At 46.3% G+C, this 14,796-nt stretch overlaps 1 protein-coding gene across 3 annotated transcripts; it reads right to left on the bottom strand.

The window, feature by feature from the left end:
* Positions 1-2: 2 nt before the first annotated feature.
* phtf1 (putative homeodomain transcription factor 1) lies at positions 3-13,249 on the bottom strand. Of its 3 annotated transcripts, none has more exons than XM_056606324.1 (17): positions 13,171-13,249; positions 12,472-12,584; positions 12,327-12,383; positions 12,154-12,223; positions 11,387-11,545; positions 9,516-9,693; positions 9,152-9,263; positions 8,242-8,409; positions 7,440-7,739; positions 6,286-6,414; positions 4,977-5,246; positions 4,491-4,622; positions 3,580-3,666; positions 3,257-3,412; positions 1,731-1,826; positions 1,233-1,358; positions 3-811 (listed from the first exon to the last, which is right to left on the bottom strand). In XM_056606324.1, exons 2-17 carry the CDS (start codon positions 12,499-12,501, stop codon positions 791-793), a joined length of 2,091 nt encoding a protein of 696 aa, XP_056462299.1. In that variant the 5' UTR covers positions 12,502-12,584; positions 13,171-13,249; the 3' UTR covers positions 3-790. The 3 variants fall into 3 exon arrangements, with proteins under 3 accessions (XP_056462299.1, XP_056462300.1, XP_056462301.1); XM_056606325.1 differs by having other exon boundaries at positions 12,737-13,217; XM_056606326.1 differs by having other exon boundaries at positions 12,895-13,217.
* Between the last annotated feature and the right edge of the window lie 1,547 nt (positions 13,250-14,796).

The following is a 14,796-nucleotide window of genomic DNA, read 5'->3' as shown; positions in this document are numbered from 1 at the left end:
AATAATACACATACGCAGAAACTACGTAAATCACTTATTTATTCCCAATAAAATCAATTTGACAGAAATCATCTGCATAGGGTTAGCATAAGCTAACCCTTCATTTACTTTCAACACATGCATAGCCTATGATGAAACACCGGCTATCGAAACAAAGACAATACAGTTTGAAGTACCTTTCCACCGTTCCACCTAATATACAATGTTGAACACCTAATAAATAAAACCAACACATTCCAATCATTGACAATAATAAAAAATAGAGTTAGGTTTGAATTAGTTAAATTACCTCATTCTAGTTTCAGATAATACAAAGTGGTGGTAGAGTTAATGGACCCTTAGCCTACTCTCTCTAATGTGCATTATTACACTCGGGTTAAACACACTTATGGAAGTATCAATGCCACGTGGTATAATATACAGAAGGACTGCGTGATTACCATTCCACAGACGCCCCCCAACACAAACATCACACCAACACAATCCCTCCTACCACCGCCCTGCCCACGCGCCACACCCCCAACTTCACACACTCTATGTTTTCCGACACGCGAGGACATTTAAGGTCCCGAATGTCAGGCACTAGTGGCCGGGAGGGGGTTAGGGTTAGGGTTAGGGGGGGGGGGCTCTGTGATGGCCGTCCCATACAGCAGACCATGGGGTGAGAGGGGGGGTGAGAGGGGTCGTCACGGTAGGAATGTTTGGCGGGAGGCTCGCCGACGGTCAGTAGCAGCACAGGTTTGGTTTCTGAGCAGACGCAGGTGAGGCGGGCGGCACCAGGCGGACCACCTTAAGACTTGATCTTCCACAGCTGGGGCCCGCAGTCGAGGAGAAGGGGAGGCAATGATGGGTTATACCACATGCATAAAGTATATGAAAACATATATATTCTAATGAGATCTGTGCATTTATTACAGGATACGGCATAGGTGTGAATTCAAAAAATATTACAACCTATCATTTTAATAAAACCACTTAAAAAAAACACTTGACAAACAAATAAAAACCCAGGCCGCGCCCCCTAAAACACTGGGCATGCTCAGTAGGACTTCGTAAGACTCACCCCAGGCCGCGCCCCCTAAAACACTGGGCATGCTCAGTAGGACTTCGTAAGACTCACCCCAGGCCCCGCCCCCTAAAACACTGGGCATGCTCAGTAGGACTTCGTAACTCACCACAGGCCGCGCCCCCTAAAACACTGGGCATGCTCAGTAGGACTTCTTAAGACTCACTCGGATGTTGAAGCCCAGCCGGTCGCTGACTACGGCCGAGACGGCAGACAGGATGACCACCTTGGTGATGTTGTAGATCAGGGGGTTTACAGTCAGACCAAGCAGCCGGAACGGGGTGTCCAGCTCCTGGGTTCAGGAGAACAGCGGACATTAAGACATCAATTGTAGGATAATAATAGATTAATGAAGTGGTTTTCTGTTGCTGAATAATACTGGGAAACAATAACCTAGTTGGACCACGATTGTTTAGAAATCGTTGTAATAACATGCGTTGGACTGAAATTCACTGCTTGATGAAAGTCTAAATATTTGTTCAAATGAATGTTATCCCCTAGTTATCCCCTCGGAGGACAATAAGGAAACAACCATCTTGATGGTATTTGGTTATTTAGATATTTATGAAAACTGCAAATCCCTGCTTGATGGATTGACATGAGTTAAATACAGCTTTGGTTGTGGTTGAGGAAAGTTGGGCAGTTCTGGTGTCTGCATGCTGACCTTCATCAGCTTCATGGCCAGCTTCAACACGTTGTTCACCAGAACCAGCTCCTCCTTCTTATCCGGCTTCTTCTCAATCCTCAGGTACAAATTAATCTGAAGGAGAACGGGATTTAAAAAATAAAACGGATTATGATGGGAATAGACTAGGGGTGTAACGATTCATGCGATGCATCGATCAATCGATTGTCAGTCCTACCGATTCAACTAAATCGATATGCTAAAATAAATAAATAGAATGAATCGCTTTGGCTTCACCAATAATCGATATAAATGCTTTAAATCGTATGAATCGATCATGATTAATGTTTTAAGACTTAGTTTACACGTTTATTTTGTGAAGTGCAGCTCGGTAATCCGTAACTCTGTCATCAGCTAGTCAGCTTGCAAGGAAGTCCCACGAGAGTTTTTTTTCTCCCTCACCCTCTACTGGTGCATTTCAGACATGGCAGAGAGCGGCAGAAAGATTGTTAATGCACCAGCAAACTTGAAATCCAAAGTGTGGAAGCATTTTGGTTTTGCAAAGAATAATGGTAAAATTGACAAGGGGTGTGTGACGGGGCGCATAGCTTCCATCAATGTTGCCTGTGTGTGTTTGTCTTGTTTGACTATGTATTCCGTTACCTTCATACTGTTTTAAAATAATTTATCAACCATGTAATTTGTCATGCGCGCTACGGCAGTTTAATACAATCTTGCAAGTACCATCATTACAACGTTCTGTTTAATACAATTTACCATTAACGTCACCTGTTCTGTTGCACAGCGTAAATGTTCGTCTTACCAGCGTCTCGTCTAGACTTTGTATTAGGGAATGTGTTCCGCGTCAACAGGGTTTAAATTAACGTCATAATTTCCGGGTAAACCGGAAGTGACCCAGAGTTTTTGTAATTATGTTTATTGCAGTTTTTGTATATTTTGGCTACGCCAACATCTAGCAATAATATAAAGGTCCAGTATGCTTAAGTTCGAATTGATGTTTTTGTGACTCTCAAGCCCATTCAGTTTGTTTAGTGGAAAGTATTTTTCTTTTTGTTGATTTTCGTTTTATTTTTATTGCCTTATGGGCCTTAAATTGGGAAAATAAAAGATCCCATCTTTTTCCAAAATTCTCGTCGGCTCCTGAGTGATTTTCCACCTAGTTCCAGACGCTCCAACACATCTACCCATGACAGGGTGTCACATTATTGCATGTTTATTTCACGGATATAGAATCTTGGTTCAAAGTTACTGAATCGAATCGTGGTTTACAGAATCGAATCGAAATAATAATAATAATTGTCCTTGAATCGAATCGCCAACTACTGAATCGTTAATCGAATCGAATCGTCTGAAGCCAAAGATTCACACCCCTAGAATAGACTTAAGGTCAAGTATGGTTATTTCAGTCGTTAGGGTTGTCCATCTACCTGCTCGGTTCGGGTTAGGGTTAGGGTGAGGATTAGGGTTAAGGTTAGGGTTGTCCATCTACCTGCCCGGTTAGGGTGAGGGTTAGGGTGAGGTTAGGGTTAGGGTTGTCCATCTACCTGCTCGGTGAGCAGCACGGAGGCGTTGCTGTACTTGCTGTTGGTCTCCGAGCCCAGCGTGGCAAGGCGTAAGAGGAAGAGGAGCAGAGCGAAGGCCCACACCATCAGCTCCCAGTTCAGAACAGAGTCCAGGAAGGTCTTGTAATTGTGCAGCAGCTGCAGTATCGGCAGAGGGACATGATATCGAAAGAGCAGCCTACTCTGTGTGTGTTTATTCAAAATAACTGCAAGATATCATCTAGTCTCCTGGCAGGGCCACTATTGGAACAACCGGTTATGTCCCATTATTACGTTCATATCCCCTACGATTAGATAGCACTGACCTGGGCACAGATGATGAAGCAAATGGAAAGAGCCAGGAGGAAGATGGTGGACACAATGACATCCACTGAGCGCTGGGGTCCTCTTCTCTGCATTATAAAACAAACCGAGAGTTCTGAATGGAACTGAGGGGGGACTATAGACCTCTGAAGAAACCGTCCCGCCTCCAAGGCTCCGGTCCCTTCGGTCAAATGTCCATGGGTATTAACATGGCGTTTATGAATGATCGTACATAACAAACTCTGTAGGTGGCGTATAAGTAAAAGCTGCGTCATGTTTTGAACCACACACTTTTTCCATCTAGTTTCGACTGGGTTTTTGGATTTTCCGTGCTATTAAAGTAATAAACGATTATTAATGCTACTTTAAAAAGGCACAGATAATCCAAAAACCTAGTTGAAACTAGGTGGGAAAAGGGTGTGGTTCAAAACATGAAACAGCAGTTTTGTCATCAGAGTTTGTTATGTACTATCATTCAAAAGCGCCATGTTATTTCCCATGGACAGTATACATTTGACCGAGGGAACCGGAGCCTTGAAGGCGGGACTTATTCTTCAGAGATCTATACTGCAGAAGAGGTTGGCTGCCCCCTACTGGCAACAAAATGTCATAGTAACACTTTAAAAACAGGACATACAGCAGTGAATCCCATCTTTAGGTGTAAACATTCTTGGAACCCAAATTTGCCATCTTATTTTATATAGCTGGAATAGCTGCCAATAACAGCCAAATATTTGAAACCCTTTGATTAATTCATAGCTGTATGAATACACATTACACAGTTCCAGTGTAGATTCCCTGTTATAATTCATTCCATATGCACAACAGGTGATCCCCAGTCTGGTCATGACCGAAAGGCTGTGAAACCCTAACCCTAACCCTAACCCCGAACCCTAAACTCATCGAGACAAACCTTGAGGAAGGAGCGTAGAGAGAGCCACATCTTGATGTTCTGGACCTTCTTCAGTCTGAAGTGGGGGATCTCAGACTTCTTAGCCTTGCGTGCAGAGGTGAGGTGGCTGAACAGCTTGGCAAAAAGCAGCCTCTGCCATTGAAAAGAAAGATAGATAGAGAGTTATTAATTGTGCTCGCACTGTGTAACTTTCCCACTGTCACGACCTGAAGCATAGCGAACTGTAGTTCCCCTGAAAGAGTGTCAAAGATGTTTTCGAATCTTTCTGCTACATGAGTTTAAAGATGCTGTTCCGATACACGAGGGTTCGGGATGCCTAGTTTCATGTCAAGCCATGAACAGGACGTTAAGTCCCCCCAAATGATTCTTCCAGTAGTTGCTTTGGTCCGTTCATGGTGTGGTCTCTCACTGGGCTGTGGCCAGTACCTGTCCCCAACCCAGTAACTACTGGAACAAGGCCGTTCCTGGTGTGGTCTCTCCATTCACCTGTCTGTACGTCCGCTCCGCCACGCACGTCATGAAGAAGAAGAGACCGGCGAGGCAGAACTTCTCCACAGTGACGATGAGGAAGAAGGCGCAGGCGGTGGCGTCGGCCGGCCCCGCGGCCGCGCCCCACAGCCGGGCGGGGGTCAGCAGGGTCAGACTGGACAGGTCCAGCTGCTGGCTCAGCCGGAAGGCGTAGGGCAGGAGGGCCAGCGTGGCCGTCACCAGGCCCCCCAGCATCAGGTAGCCCATGCCCTGCTCCACTGCCTTCACCTGGGGGGGGCATCAATGGTGTCATCAATGTAGCGCTCGGTGCTTTATAGGGGATATGACACAAGGGCCAGAAATAAAATGAAAGAAAAGGTAAAAAAGTGGGAACCGCAGGGTTAGATTTAGAACCAAACGATGACCCAGTCCTCGATAGGAAGGGAGCTGGATAGGACGACTACAGAGTTAAGATATTGACAGATTGGGATGCCCTTTGTTCTTCTGGTAGGCTGTTCCACAACCATTTTGTGCAACTTAATGTTAAAACTGGTATATCTTTTATAAAATCATCTTCTTTCTACTTGGCCTCATTTGCCATTCCTATCATTCCTTACTACTAGTCTGCTCTGAATGCAGGGACTGAGTGTCGGGTGGGAGGAACCGCCCGACAGCAGACGGCACCATGTAGAGATGGAAGAGAGGTGAATGGCTACTGTTAATGTTAAACGCGTCACTTATTTATTGTTTTGGACTTATTCTGTCCACAGATGAAGCACTACAGAGGAAAGAAAAATCGATAGAAAGGAAAGAAGGTAGGATGTGAATTCAGTTCGAGGTCCGTTAATTGGTGCCCTCCGTGACAGTACAAGTACTCCAATTTGTTATGGGAGTAATTGTACTTTTTCTTGAGTATCGTTTTTTCAGTACTCGCCAGTCGCCCCACTACAGGACACAACACAGGAAGCAATACTACAGTAGTAATAGTATTTCTGCCAGGGTGTCGTACACTGTGTGTAGCCCATGGTGGCCCCAGCTGCGGTTGAGCTATAATATCGTTGACTGTGTGGAGGTGAGGTGAGTAGGGGTGGAGGTGAGGTAAGTAGGGGTGCTGGGAGCGTGTTGACTGTGTGGAGGTGAGGTGAGTAGGGGTGCTGGGAGCGTGTTGACTGTGTGGAGGTGAGGTAAGTAGGGGTGCTGGGAGCGTGTTGACTGTGTGGAGGTGAGGTGAGTAGGGGTGCTGGGAGCGTGTTGACTGTGTGGAGGTGAGGTGAGTAGGGGTGCTGGGAGCGTGTGCGGGCGGCGTGCGCTGGCAGCGGTGGTGTACCCGTGTCAGGATGATCCCACTGATCTCCAATACTGACATGTCTGCTTTCTTGCACTCGCCCTTCTCCCAGAATATGGCACTGACGCGGTCACGGGACGGGTGGCAGGGCTGCAGCCAGGACAGCTGGCCCTGCGGTCAGGACAACACACACACACACACACACACACACACACACACACACACACACACACACACACACACACACACACACACACACACACACACACACACACACACACACACACACACACACACACACACACACACACACACTCAATTAAAGAGCTCCACATATAGGTGTAGCATTTGAACATTAAATGCAGGATCGTAAAAGTCAGGAGGTGGGGAGTATTTTCGTCCGTGGTCTAGCTACAAAGGATCTCTATTATCTTCTTCTTATCATGGCATAAGAAGAAGATAATAGTTAGTCTATAAGGGTGACTGGCATAGTGATTTACTCAATACTGAACATCATTAAACTATGTTTACTAAAACAAAAATTATGCAAGTATTGTTTAATCTATATTGAGTCATTTTTTTTTACATCTTTTAGTATTTCATTATATAGGTTCATTTACTACGGTTTTATTACATTTGCCAAGTCTCTTTAGGAGATAATTCCACCAGCGTTAAAGGACCACGTGGACCCGTTAAAGGACTCAGGGGAACCAGAGACTGACTCCACCAGCGTTAAAGGACTCGGGGGAACCAGAGACTGACTCCACCAGCGTTAAAGGACTCAGGGGAACCAGAGACTGACTCCACCAGCGTTAAAGGACTCGGGGGAACCAGAGACTGACTCCACCAGCGTTAAAGGACTCAGGGGAACCAGAGACTGACTCCACCAGCGTTAAAGGACTCGGGGGAACCAGAGACTGACTCCACCAGCGTTAAAGGACTCGGGGGAACCAGAGACTGACTCCACCAGCGTTAAAGGACTCGGGGGAACCAGAGACTGACTCCACCAGCGTTAAAGGACTCGGGGGAACCAGAGACTGACTCCACCAGCGTTAAAGGACTCGGGGGACCCAGAGACTGACTCCACCAGCGTTAAAGGACTCGGGGGAACCAGAGACTCACCCCAGCGTTAAAGGACTCAGGGGAACCAGAGACTCACCCCAGCGTTAAAGGACTCGGGGGAACCAGAGACTCACCCCAGCGATGCCCTGCTGCAGGTTCTCCTCGTCGCTGCTCAGCGCGGCGGAGGAGGCCGGGAACGCCACGCCCACGTTGTGGCGCCCCTCGCCCTCGCTGCTACCGCTGGAGGCGGAGTCAGGCCCCTGCAGAAGCTCCTCCCACATGGTGTCATCCGTGTCGGAGGCGAGGCGGGAGTCCCCGGGGGGCGGCCTCAGGCGGTCCAGTTCCCGGGATTTGGCCTTGCCCTCATTGGCCACTGTAACCTCGACTCCTCCTCCTCCTCCTCCTCCTCCTCCTCCTCCTGCTCCTGCTCCTTCCTGTGTTCACAGAAGACACCACCATTGGCGTGTTGGAGAGGATTCATGTCCCTGATCCTTGGTATGGATCATGAGAATGAAGAACTTGATGAATATCTCGTGTCTGACGGCAGACCAGCTGACCTCTGGGTGACCAGGGGCGTTTCACCGTCTTTCGCTTCATATTTGTTGCGATCATTCATGTTGTTAGAGGCTGGGGTCTGTAAGCGTTTAAGTGTGCAACACAAACTCACCCAGTAATAACTGGTGAAAAAATGTGTCCCTAAAAGTTTCCTTACCCTACCACTAACACGTGGAGACTGGCCACTGAAATTAAAATCCCCTTCTGAACGCTTCCTCCGCTCTTGGATAATATCTCCGTGACGAGGCATGAAGCAAGGCTTCACTTTGGCCCTGGCAGCTTGAGGTCGAGCTCTGTGCTGCCACCAGTAGAACTACCTGGTGTGGTGTAGGGCCGGTAGTTCAGCACAGTAAGTGGAACCAGGGGATGACCTGGACCTACCTGGGGTCTGGGGGGGGCTTTGGGGAGCCTGTGAGGGCCCCTCTTCCTCAGGCTGCTGGAGGACGGCGGCAGGCTGGGCGCCGCTGGGGCCTGGGCGTCCCTCGCCTCTTCCTCCTCGTCCGTAGAGAGCTCGTCCGACGCCCGGAAGCCCGACTTCCTCTTGCTGCTCTGCAGGAGGACCCAAGTGAGACCAGGGGGTACCCCTCAACCTCAACCTGCTCACTGGGACCATGGGGGATCCCTCCTGGTCCCAGTGAGACCAGAGGGGACCCCCCTGGTCCCAGTGAGACCAGGGGGGACCCCTCCACCTCAACCTGCTCACTGAGACCAGGGGGGACCCCTCCACCTCAACCTGCTCAGTGAGACCAGGGGGTACCTCTCCTGGTCCCAGTGAGACCAGGGGGGACCCCTCCTGGTCCCAGTGAGACCAGAGGGGACCCCCCTGGTCCCAGTGAGACCAGGGGGGACCCCTCCACCTCAACCTGCTCACTGAGACCAGGGGGTACCTCTCCTGGTCTCAATGAGCAGGTTGAGGTGGAGGGGTACCCCCTGGTCTCAATGAGACCAGGGGGTACCCCTCCTGGTCTCAATGCTGAATGCTTCTAGCAACAATCTCTTCCTCTCATGCCTCGAGTCCTTTAAGCGTCTGTGATTCCAACCCCTTGTTATTGTATGTCTCCATGGCGATGATCATGACATGGTTATCATTGGAACTACTGTACTGAGAATAAACAGGAGCATGGGAGAGGAAGAGAAGTCAGTGGTATACTCAGGAGCTCTGAGGACCTTTTCTGTCCTCTAGTGGTCATCAATGAAGGAGAACTAAAACATCATCATCGTGCAGTGTGGACGGACAGACAGCCACCCCGGTGAATCTGATTGACGGCTGGGTGTGATTGACAGCGCCTACCTCGGCTCTGTAGGGCGGCCGCCCGCAGTCCTCCGTCGGCCGAGCCTTCTGCTCCGCCTCTCCTCCAGTCTCCCCCTCCTCCGCCTTCTTGGCTCCTCTGCTCTTCCACGGCCTTCAGCCCACAAACACCTCTGGTTCATTAAGCTCATAGGCAGCAGTGTGGGGGTCCAGGGTCCAGGAGGGGCCTGTGGGCCTGGGGGGGTGCCCCTCACCTCGCAGCACCGGCGCTGCTTTTCTAGGTATGCTTATGAATTGGTAAAACTATAAATTGTCTAAATGGGGAGGCCTGTGTGTGTGTGTGTGTGTGTGTGTGTGTGTGTGTGTGTGTGTGTGTGTGTGTGTGTGTGTGTCTGTAGAGACCCACCTCCTCCGGCGTGCGGGGCTGGCGGTGGAGGCGGGGCTGTTGTTGGCGAGGGTGCGGTTGGACTCTGTGGAGACGATCTGGCAGTGCACCGTCCCCAGAAGCAGCATCAGACACACGGGCTCCAACAGATCGCTGGCCCCGGCCGTGGGCAGCTGGAGGTACAGAACCACCGCCGCCACTGATGGTGGGGTGGGCGGGAGGGGGGAGGCAAGACATGAAGACTAGGTTCTGTGGTCCTGCCCAGCTGGTTGAGCAAGGCATTGACACTAGCATGAATGACTTCCTCCCTCTCCCCCCAGCCCACTGCCAGTGGAATACAGTCTTCCAGAGTAAGAACAACCTACTAGCACCCCCTGGTGTCCCTTTCCTGTACTGACAACAACCAGGAAGAAAAGATTACGTCAGGCCAATGGGGTCAAACTGTCGAATATTTTTTCCTTATCTAGTCAGAATAGGGGCCAATGGATCGCCATCCCAGTGAATGTTCCGCGCCCTGCACTCAAACATAATGAATAGAAAAAGTTGATATGGCACTTCTCAATGTTCAATCAATTAACATTGAGCTGCTCACCTGACCCTATCCCCACCACCTTCTTAAAAACTGGGTTTAGCTGTCTAGAGGTTGAAGAGTTAGCAATTGTAAATCACTCACTACTGACTGTTATTTTCCCCATGTCGCTATAACTGCTATTGTGAAACCTCTCGAAGAAAAGTAATCTTGATTCTTCAGTTCTAAACAATTTTAGGCCAATTTCATACCTACTGTTTTTAGAAGTATATAAACAGTTAAATGATTATTAACATCAAAATTGTTTATTTGAGGAGTTTCAATCCGGCTTTCGTCCTCACCACAGCACTGAGACAGCGCTAGTTAAAGCTGTTTATGACCAAACAATGAACATGGATGACAAGAAACTCTCAACATTAGTACTAGACTTAAGTGCTGCTTTCAACACAGTTGATCATGACATCCTTATAAACAGAATAAAGCCCTAGGTTGGCCTCTTTGGCACTGTTTTAGACTAAGCCCCTAGTAAAAAATCTTGGTGTGATTCTAGACCCTGATTTTAATATTAAATCTCACATCAGTAATGTAACGAAAACCCCTTTCTATCACCTTAGAAATATTGCTAAAGTGCAACCGTTTCTCTCTCAGGCAGATACTGAGAGACTAATGCATGCTTTTATTACTAGCAGGCTTGATTATTGTAATGCTCTATCATATATCTTTTTTTTACTATCGTTTTACTTATATCTTCAGTTATTTTCACTTTACTATTGTATTAACATTGTACAGCTGTATTTTTAACTGTTCTGTTAAGCTGGTTGTATTACAACTTTGCCCGGAAGGCGCTATTAAAATAAAGTTTGTATTGTATTTTATTGTATGAGTTAGAGGTTTGATTCCCACAAGGGGTAGCAATGTTTAAAACATATTCCCCAGACTGTCCATCAAACACTTTGGATTAAAGTCTCTAACAAAGAGCACACATTTGGCTGATGGTTAAGTATGTATTTCCTTTTTTTCTTACTTCACATATTTTCCAGATCAACGATCATCAATTGGACTTTTACATTATTCCAAGACTTGCTTGTTTCCTAAAGCTGTCGCTGCTGTGATTTCAATGCCCTTGACTACAGTAGGCCTCAACAAGAGACAGCCCAACACGAACCAGAAGAACTCAGCAGCCGTTGGACACCAACCAATCAGAGGGAGGGAACAGATACCGGTTCTTCAACTTTAATGGTAGTAAACATTGTTCCAGGTTCAGCATGAGCAGGATGCCCCCGGGAGAGCCCAGCCTACCTCCAGGTTCAGCATGAGCAGGGTAACTAACCCTAACCCTAACCCCCGGGAGAGCCCAGCCTACCTTGCATGAAGTAGAGCAGCAGGATGCACCAGGAGACGTGTGTGGAGGTGACCTGGGTCCACCAGCGGAAGAAGAAGGGGAAGAGGAGCACCCGGACGAGTCCTTTGCGGGTCAGAGACGCCCAGGGGCTCTCTGGCTTGGCCTTGCTGAACGTAGATCCTGGCAGGGCCCAAACACAGAGACACGTCTGACTGGGGTTGAGCTTCAATGTGCCTGAATGAACACGTCTAATAAAATGGTACTCTATGGATCCCTCACAGGATGAGCGGGTGTGGTAGCAGAAAGTACGGGACCGTAATAGAAAAAAGGTATACAAATGTAAACTAAAAGTGAAAACTACTAAAACTTTACATGGAACATGTACATTTACAATCTGCAACGCAAATGCAAAAATAAATGTACAATGCATCAACGTCCTAAAATAGTTTGGAACCATGTCATGAACCCATTTTAGGCCTGAAACTTATTGCACCCCTCAACACGTTACATTGTTATGAACCTTTTCCACACACTTTGTTTCAGCCCTATCAACATCTGAACCGACCCTGCTCCCATTGCGCCATACTTCCAAGTTTGCTTGTACAAATCATAAGGCATTCATATATGACACTGATCCTTTATGATACCTTGGTTACCTCGTGATAATCTGTTTGTATTCATTACACATATCTTTCATCAATCTATCATTGTTAGCTTTAGATTATGAAGCTATTCTAACTCGCTGTCTTGAGTAAAATACAGATATGCTGATGTGAGGCCATAATCACCTCTGACCAGATCCACATCGATAAGATCTGGCTTGATGTGGCCAGTCTTCATTGGTTTGCTGTCGATGTCCTAGGAAATTAAGAATAGTTAGGATGGATGGGAGGACAAATTATTTTATGGAAATTAACATTAGTGTAGTTAGCAAATATAGTCGTTTGATGAGTTTCCTTACATTAAGCTCAGCCTTCTCCAGAGATTTCTCCCATACTTGCTGATCGTACGCCCCGATCTATTGCAGAGATTATTGAAAAACATTTCAATCATGATCTGGCATTGAAAAACAACAACCATACGTTCCACTATCAATCTAAATGTACCTTCTCTTGATACCAAGCTATTCTCGCCATTGCCAAATGACACTGAAACAAGGCGCATCGATGTCAGGTCATTTCACAGAAACCCACAGGAAGGCGGTGGGGAAATCCAGACCCTGACAGCAAAACAAGACAACGTCGCTGTTTGTATCATTGATTACCAAACAGTATAAACAAAGCAAATACACCGAAGAACAATAACAATAATACAAAAAACAAAAACAATACGTTTGAAATCAAGGGCATGAAGCAGATAGAAAGCATTTACAATGACAGTATGCCAAACAGGGGAACTTCAGTCCTGTCCAGAAACGGTTTACACCATTTGATTTAAATGAACCCTCCTCTTCATCATACATGACAATCCAGACGCAGTGGAAGATCGTTCAAGTTATCATACTATCACAGATATACTATACTACTAACCCTAACTATCACAGATCGCTGTGCATCGACAGTCTTCGCCTCATCGGAGTGAGAGAGGTCGGGAGGAAACTCCAGCTCCCAAACATAACAGTGGATGTGTTTTTAACCACTAACCCAAACCCACTACAGCGCTGATAACGCCTCGTACTATTTATTCAATGTGGGAAAAAACACCGTTGGCGGAATGCAAAATCAAGCCCTACGACTATCAGAAATGAATACACGATGCGCAAAGATTTATTTGAATTGTAAAGTATTTTTCATTCACGGAGTTACCTGACTAACTTCACTCTCACATTGGGCAGTTGGGTGGCCTACTTCCCTTTTCCGGGTTTTGTTTGGTTTGCACGTTCCGACGCTCCTTGCAGCGTGCATCACATTCAACCAATCAGAGCGCATGGTGAATGTTGACAGAAGAATAATGGTGTGATCCAGATGCCTCAGACGCCCCAATCGCTTGTTATGCTCAGCAAAAACAACCCGACTTTGCATGGTATTTCAATATTCGATAAGGAATATACAATTAGTTAAATCGCGGACACAGCAATCCTTTAAAATAAAAAAATGGATGGTAGATGTTTTCCTTAATTCAGTCTCAGTGTTCTCGAAAGCATCTGGATTATCCCTTAACATTAAAAAATGTGAGCTACTTCCCATTCATTCTTCTACAGATTCCACCATTTCTTCAATCAAGGTTAACCCGAAGTGAAATATCTAGGAATAGTTTTGTCTAAAAATGCCATCAGAAGGGAAGATGTTAATTTTTCTAACCTTTTAAGAGATAATTCATTGAGAAACAATCTCTTAGTCGCTGGCTAAGCAGAGACCTCTCACTATTTTTGGTAGAGCTATTCTTTCTAAAACAGAAGGTTTATCCACAGCGGCATATCATGTAACTCCCTTTATGTCTCTTTCTCTAATGTTAAAAAAACAATTCAATTATATTCCAGTTTCTTTGGAGAAATATCACCCATTATATCGGAAAACCACAGTTAGATAAGAATATGATAAGGGTGGTATTAAAGCATTGGATTTTAAATCAATGTTTGGGACCTTAAAGGCCATGTTGCGGGTCTCCCGGAAGGGGCGGACTTACGAGCTCTATAGTGCTCTATGGTTCGAATTCTTCAAATGTTTAGGAAAGCTGCTTATCTGTATTATGTTATTTCGTCTTTGGCAACATGAGCGCGATTGTTTTTCTAAACCTGCCTGGCAACGGACAACCCCTTACGTAATCTGTTGTCCGTTGCCTGGCTACGTAGGCGGTACAAATTTGGCACCCGGTACAAATTTGGTGTGACAGCCTCAATGCATCTTTAACCCTCCTTTATCATAGCTTACACCTGAGCAACCTTCACAAAAGGAAAGGAGATATTGGTATCCCATAAAGCTTTACGGCGGCAATATTTAAAGCAACCGGCCACCAACGAAGTTTAACGACTTTACGCGAAGACGGATGAGAGACGAGGTAAAGCAGAAGAAGAGAAGAAAATAAAATTTATAATAATGGATTCGAATTCCAGAAATTAATTAATTTATTGCTGGTTAGTAAGCACAAAATATACGTAAGAAAATAAAATGCCAACCTCATATTTAGGAAAAACTACCGGGGGCAGTTCATTTCAACATCAACATAAGTTGATGTTGAAATTTTTTTTTCACATGTGAATTGGGATTCAAGTGTCCTAAAATGTTCCCGTTGGCCAAGTCTGACCTTGGTGATTGTAACTGTTGGCAACAACTTGATTGAAATCAATACAAGAAGAGCGCTTGTTGTAGTACATCTTCGGAAAATTGTAGTTTCACGCTACAGACGCTAGAGGTCAGCAATACCTGCCGTCGCACTCGAGTCAAATTCATTTTAAACTGTGTTTTTTTTCCTATATTTGAAAGGAAGCACCT

The sequence above is a fragment of the Gadus chalcogrammus genome, chromosome 13 (assembly GCF_026213295.1).
Source record: "Gadus chalcogrammus isolate NIFS_2021 chromosome 13, NIFS_Gcha_1.0, whole genome shotgun sequence".
In the NCBI taxonomy this organism is placed as follows: Eukaryota; Metazoa; Chordata; class Actinopteri; order Gadiformes; family Gadidae; genus Gadus; species Gadus chalcogrammus.
This window is presented reverse-complemented; position numbering and strand designations above follow the sequence as displayed.

What these genes read in the sequence shown, in the direction of transcription:
- phtf1 (XM_056606324.1), bottom strand. Translation starts at nt 12,501, where the DNA reads ATGGCGAGAATAGCTTGGTATCAAGAGAAG. An exon ending in GGCCGCCCTACAGAGCCGAG is followed by an intron (nt 8,410 to 9,151) that starts GTAGGCGCTGTC and finishes GTCCTCCTGCAG; the next exon opens with AGCAGCAAGAGGAAGTCGGG. An exon ending in CCGTGCTGCTCACCGAGCAG is followed by an intron (nt 1,827 to 3,256) that starts GTAGATGGACAA and finishes GTTCTCCTTCAG; the next exon opens with ATTAATTTGTACCTGAGGAT.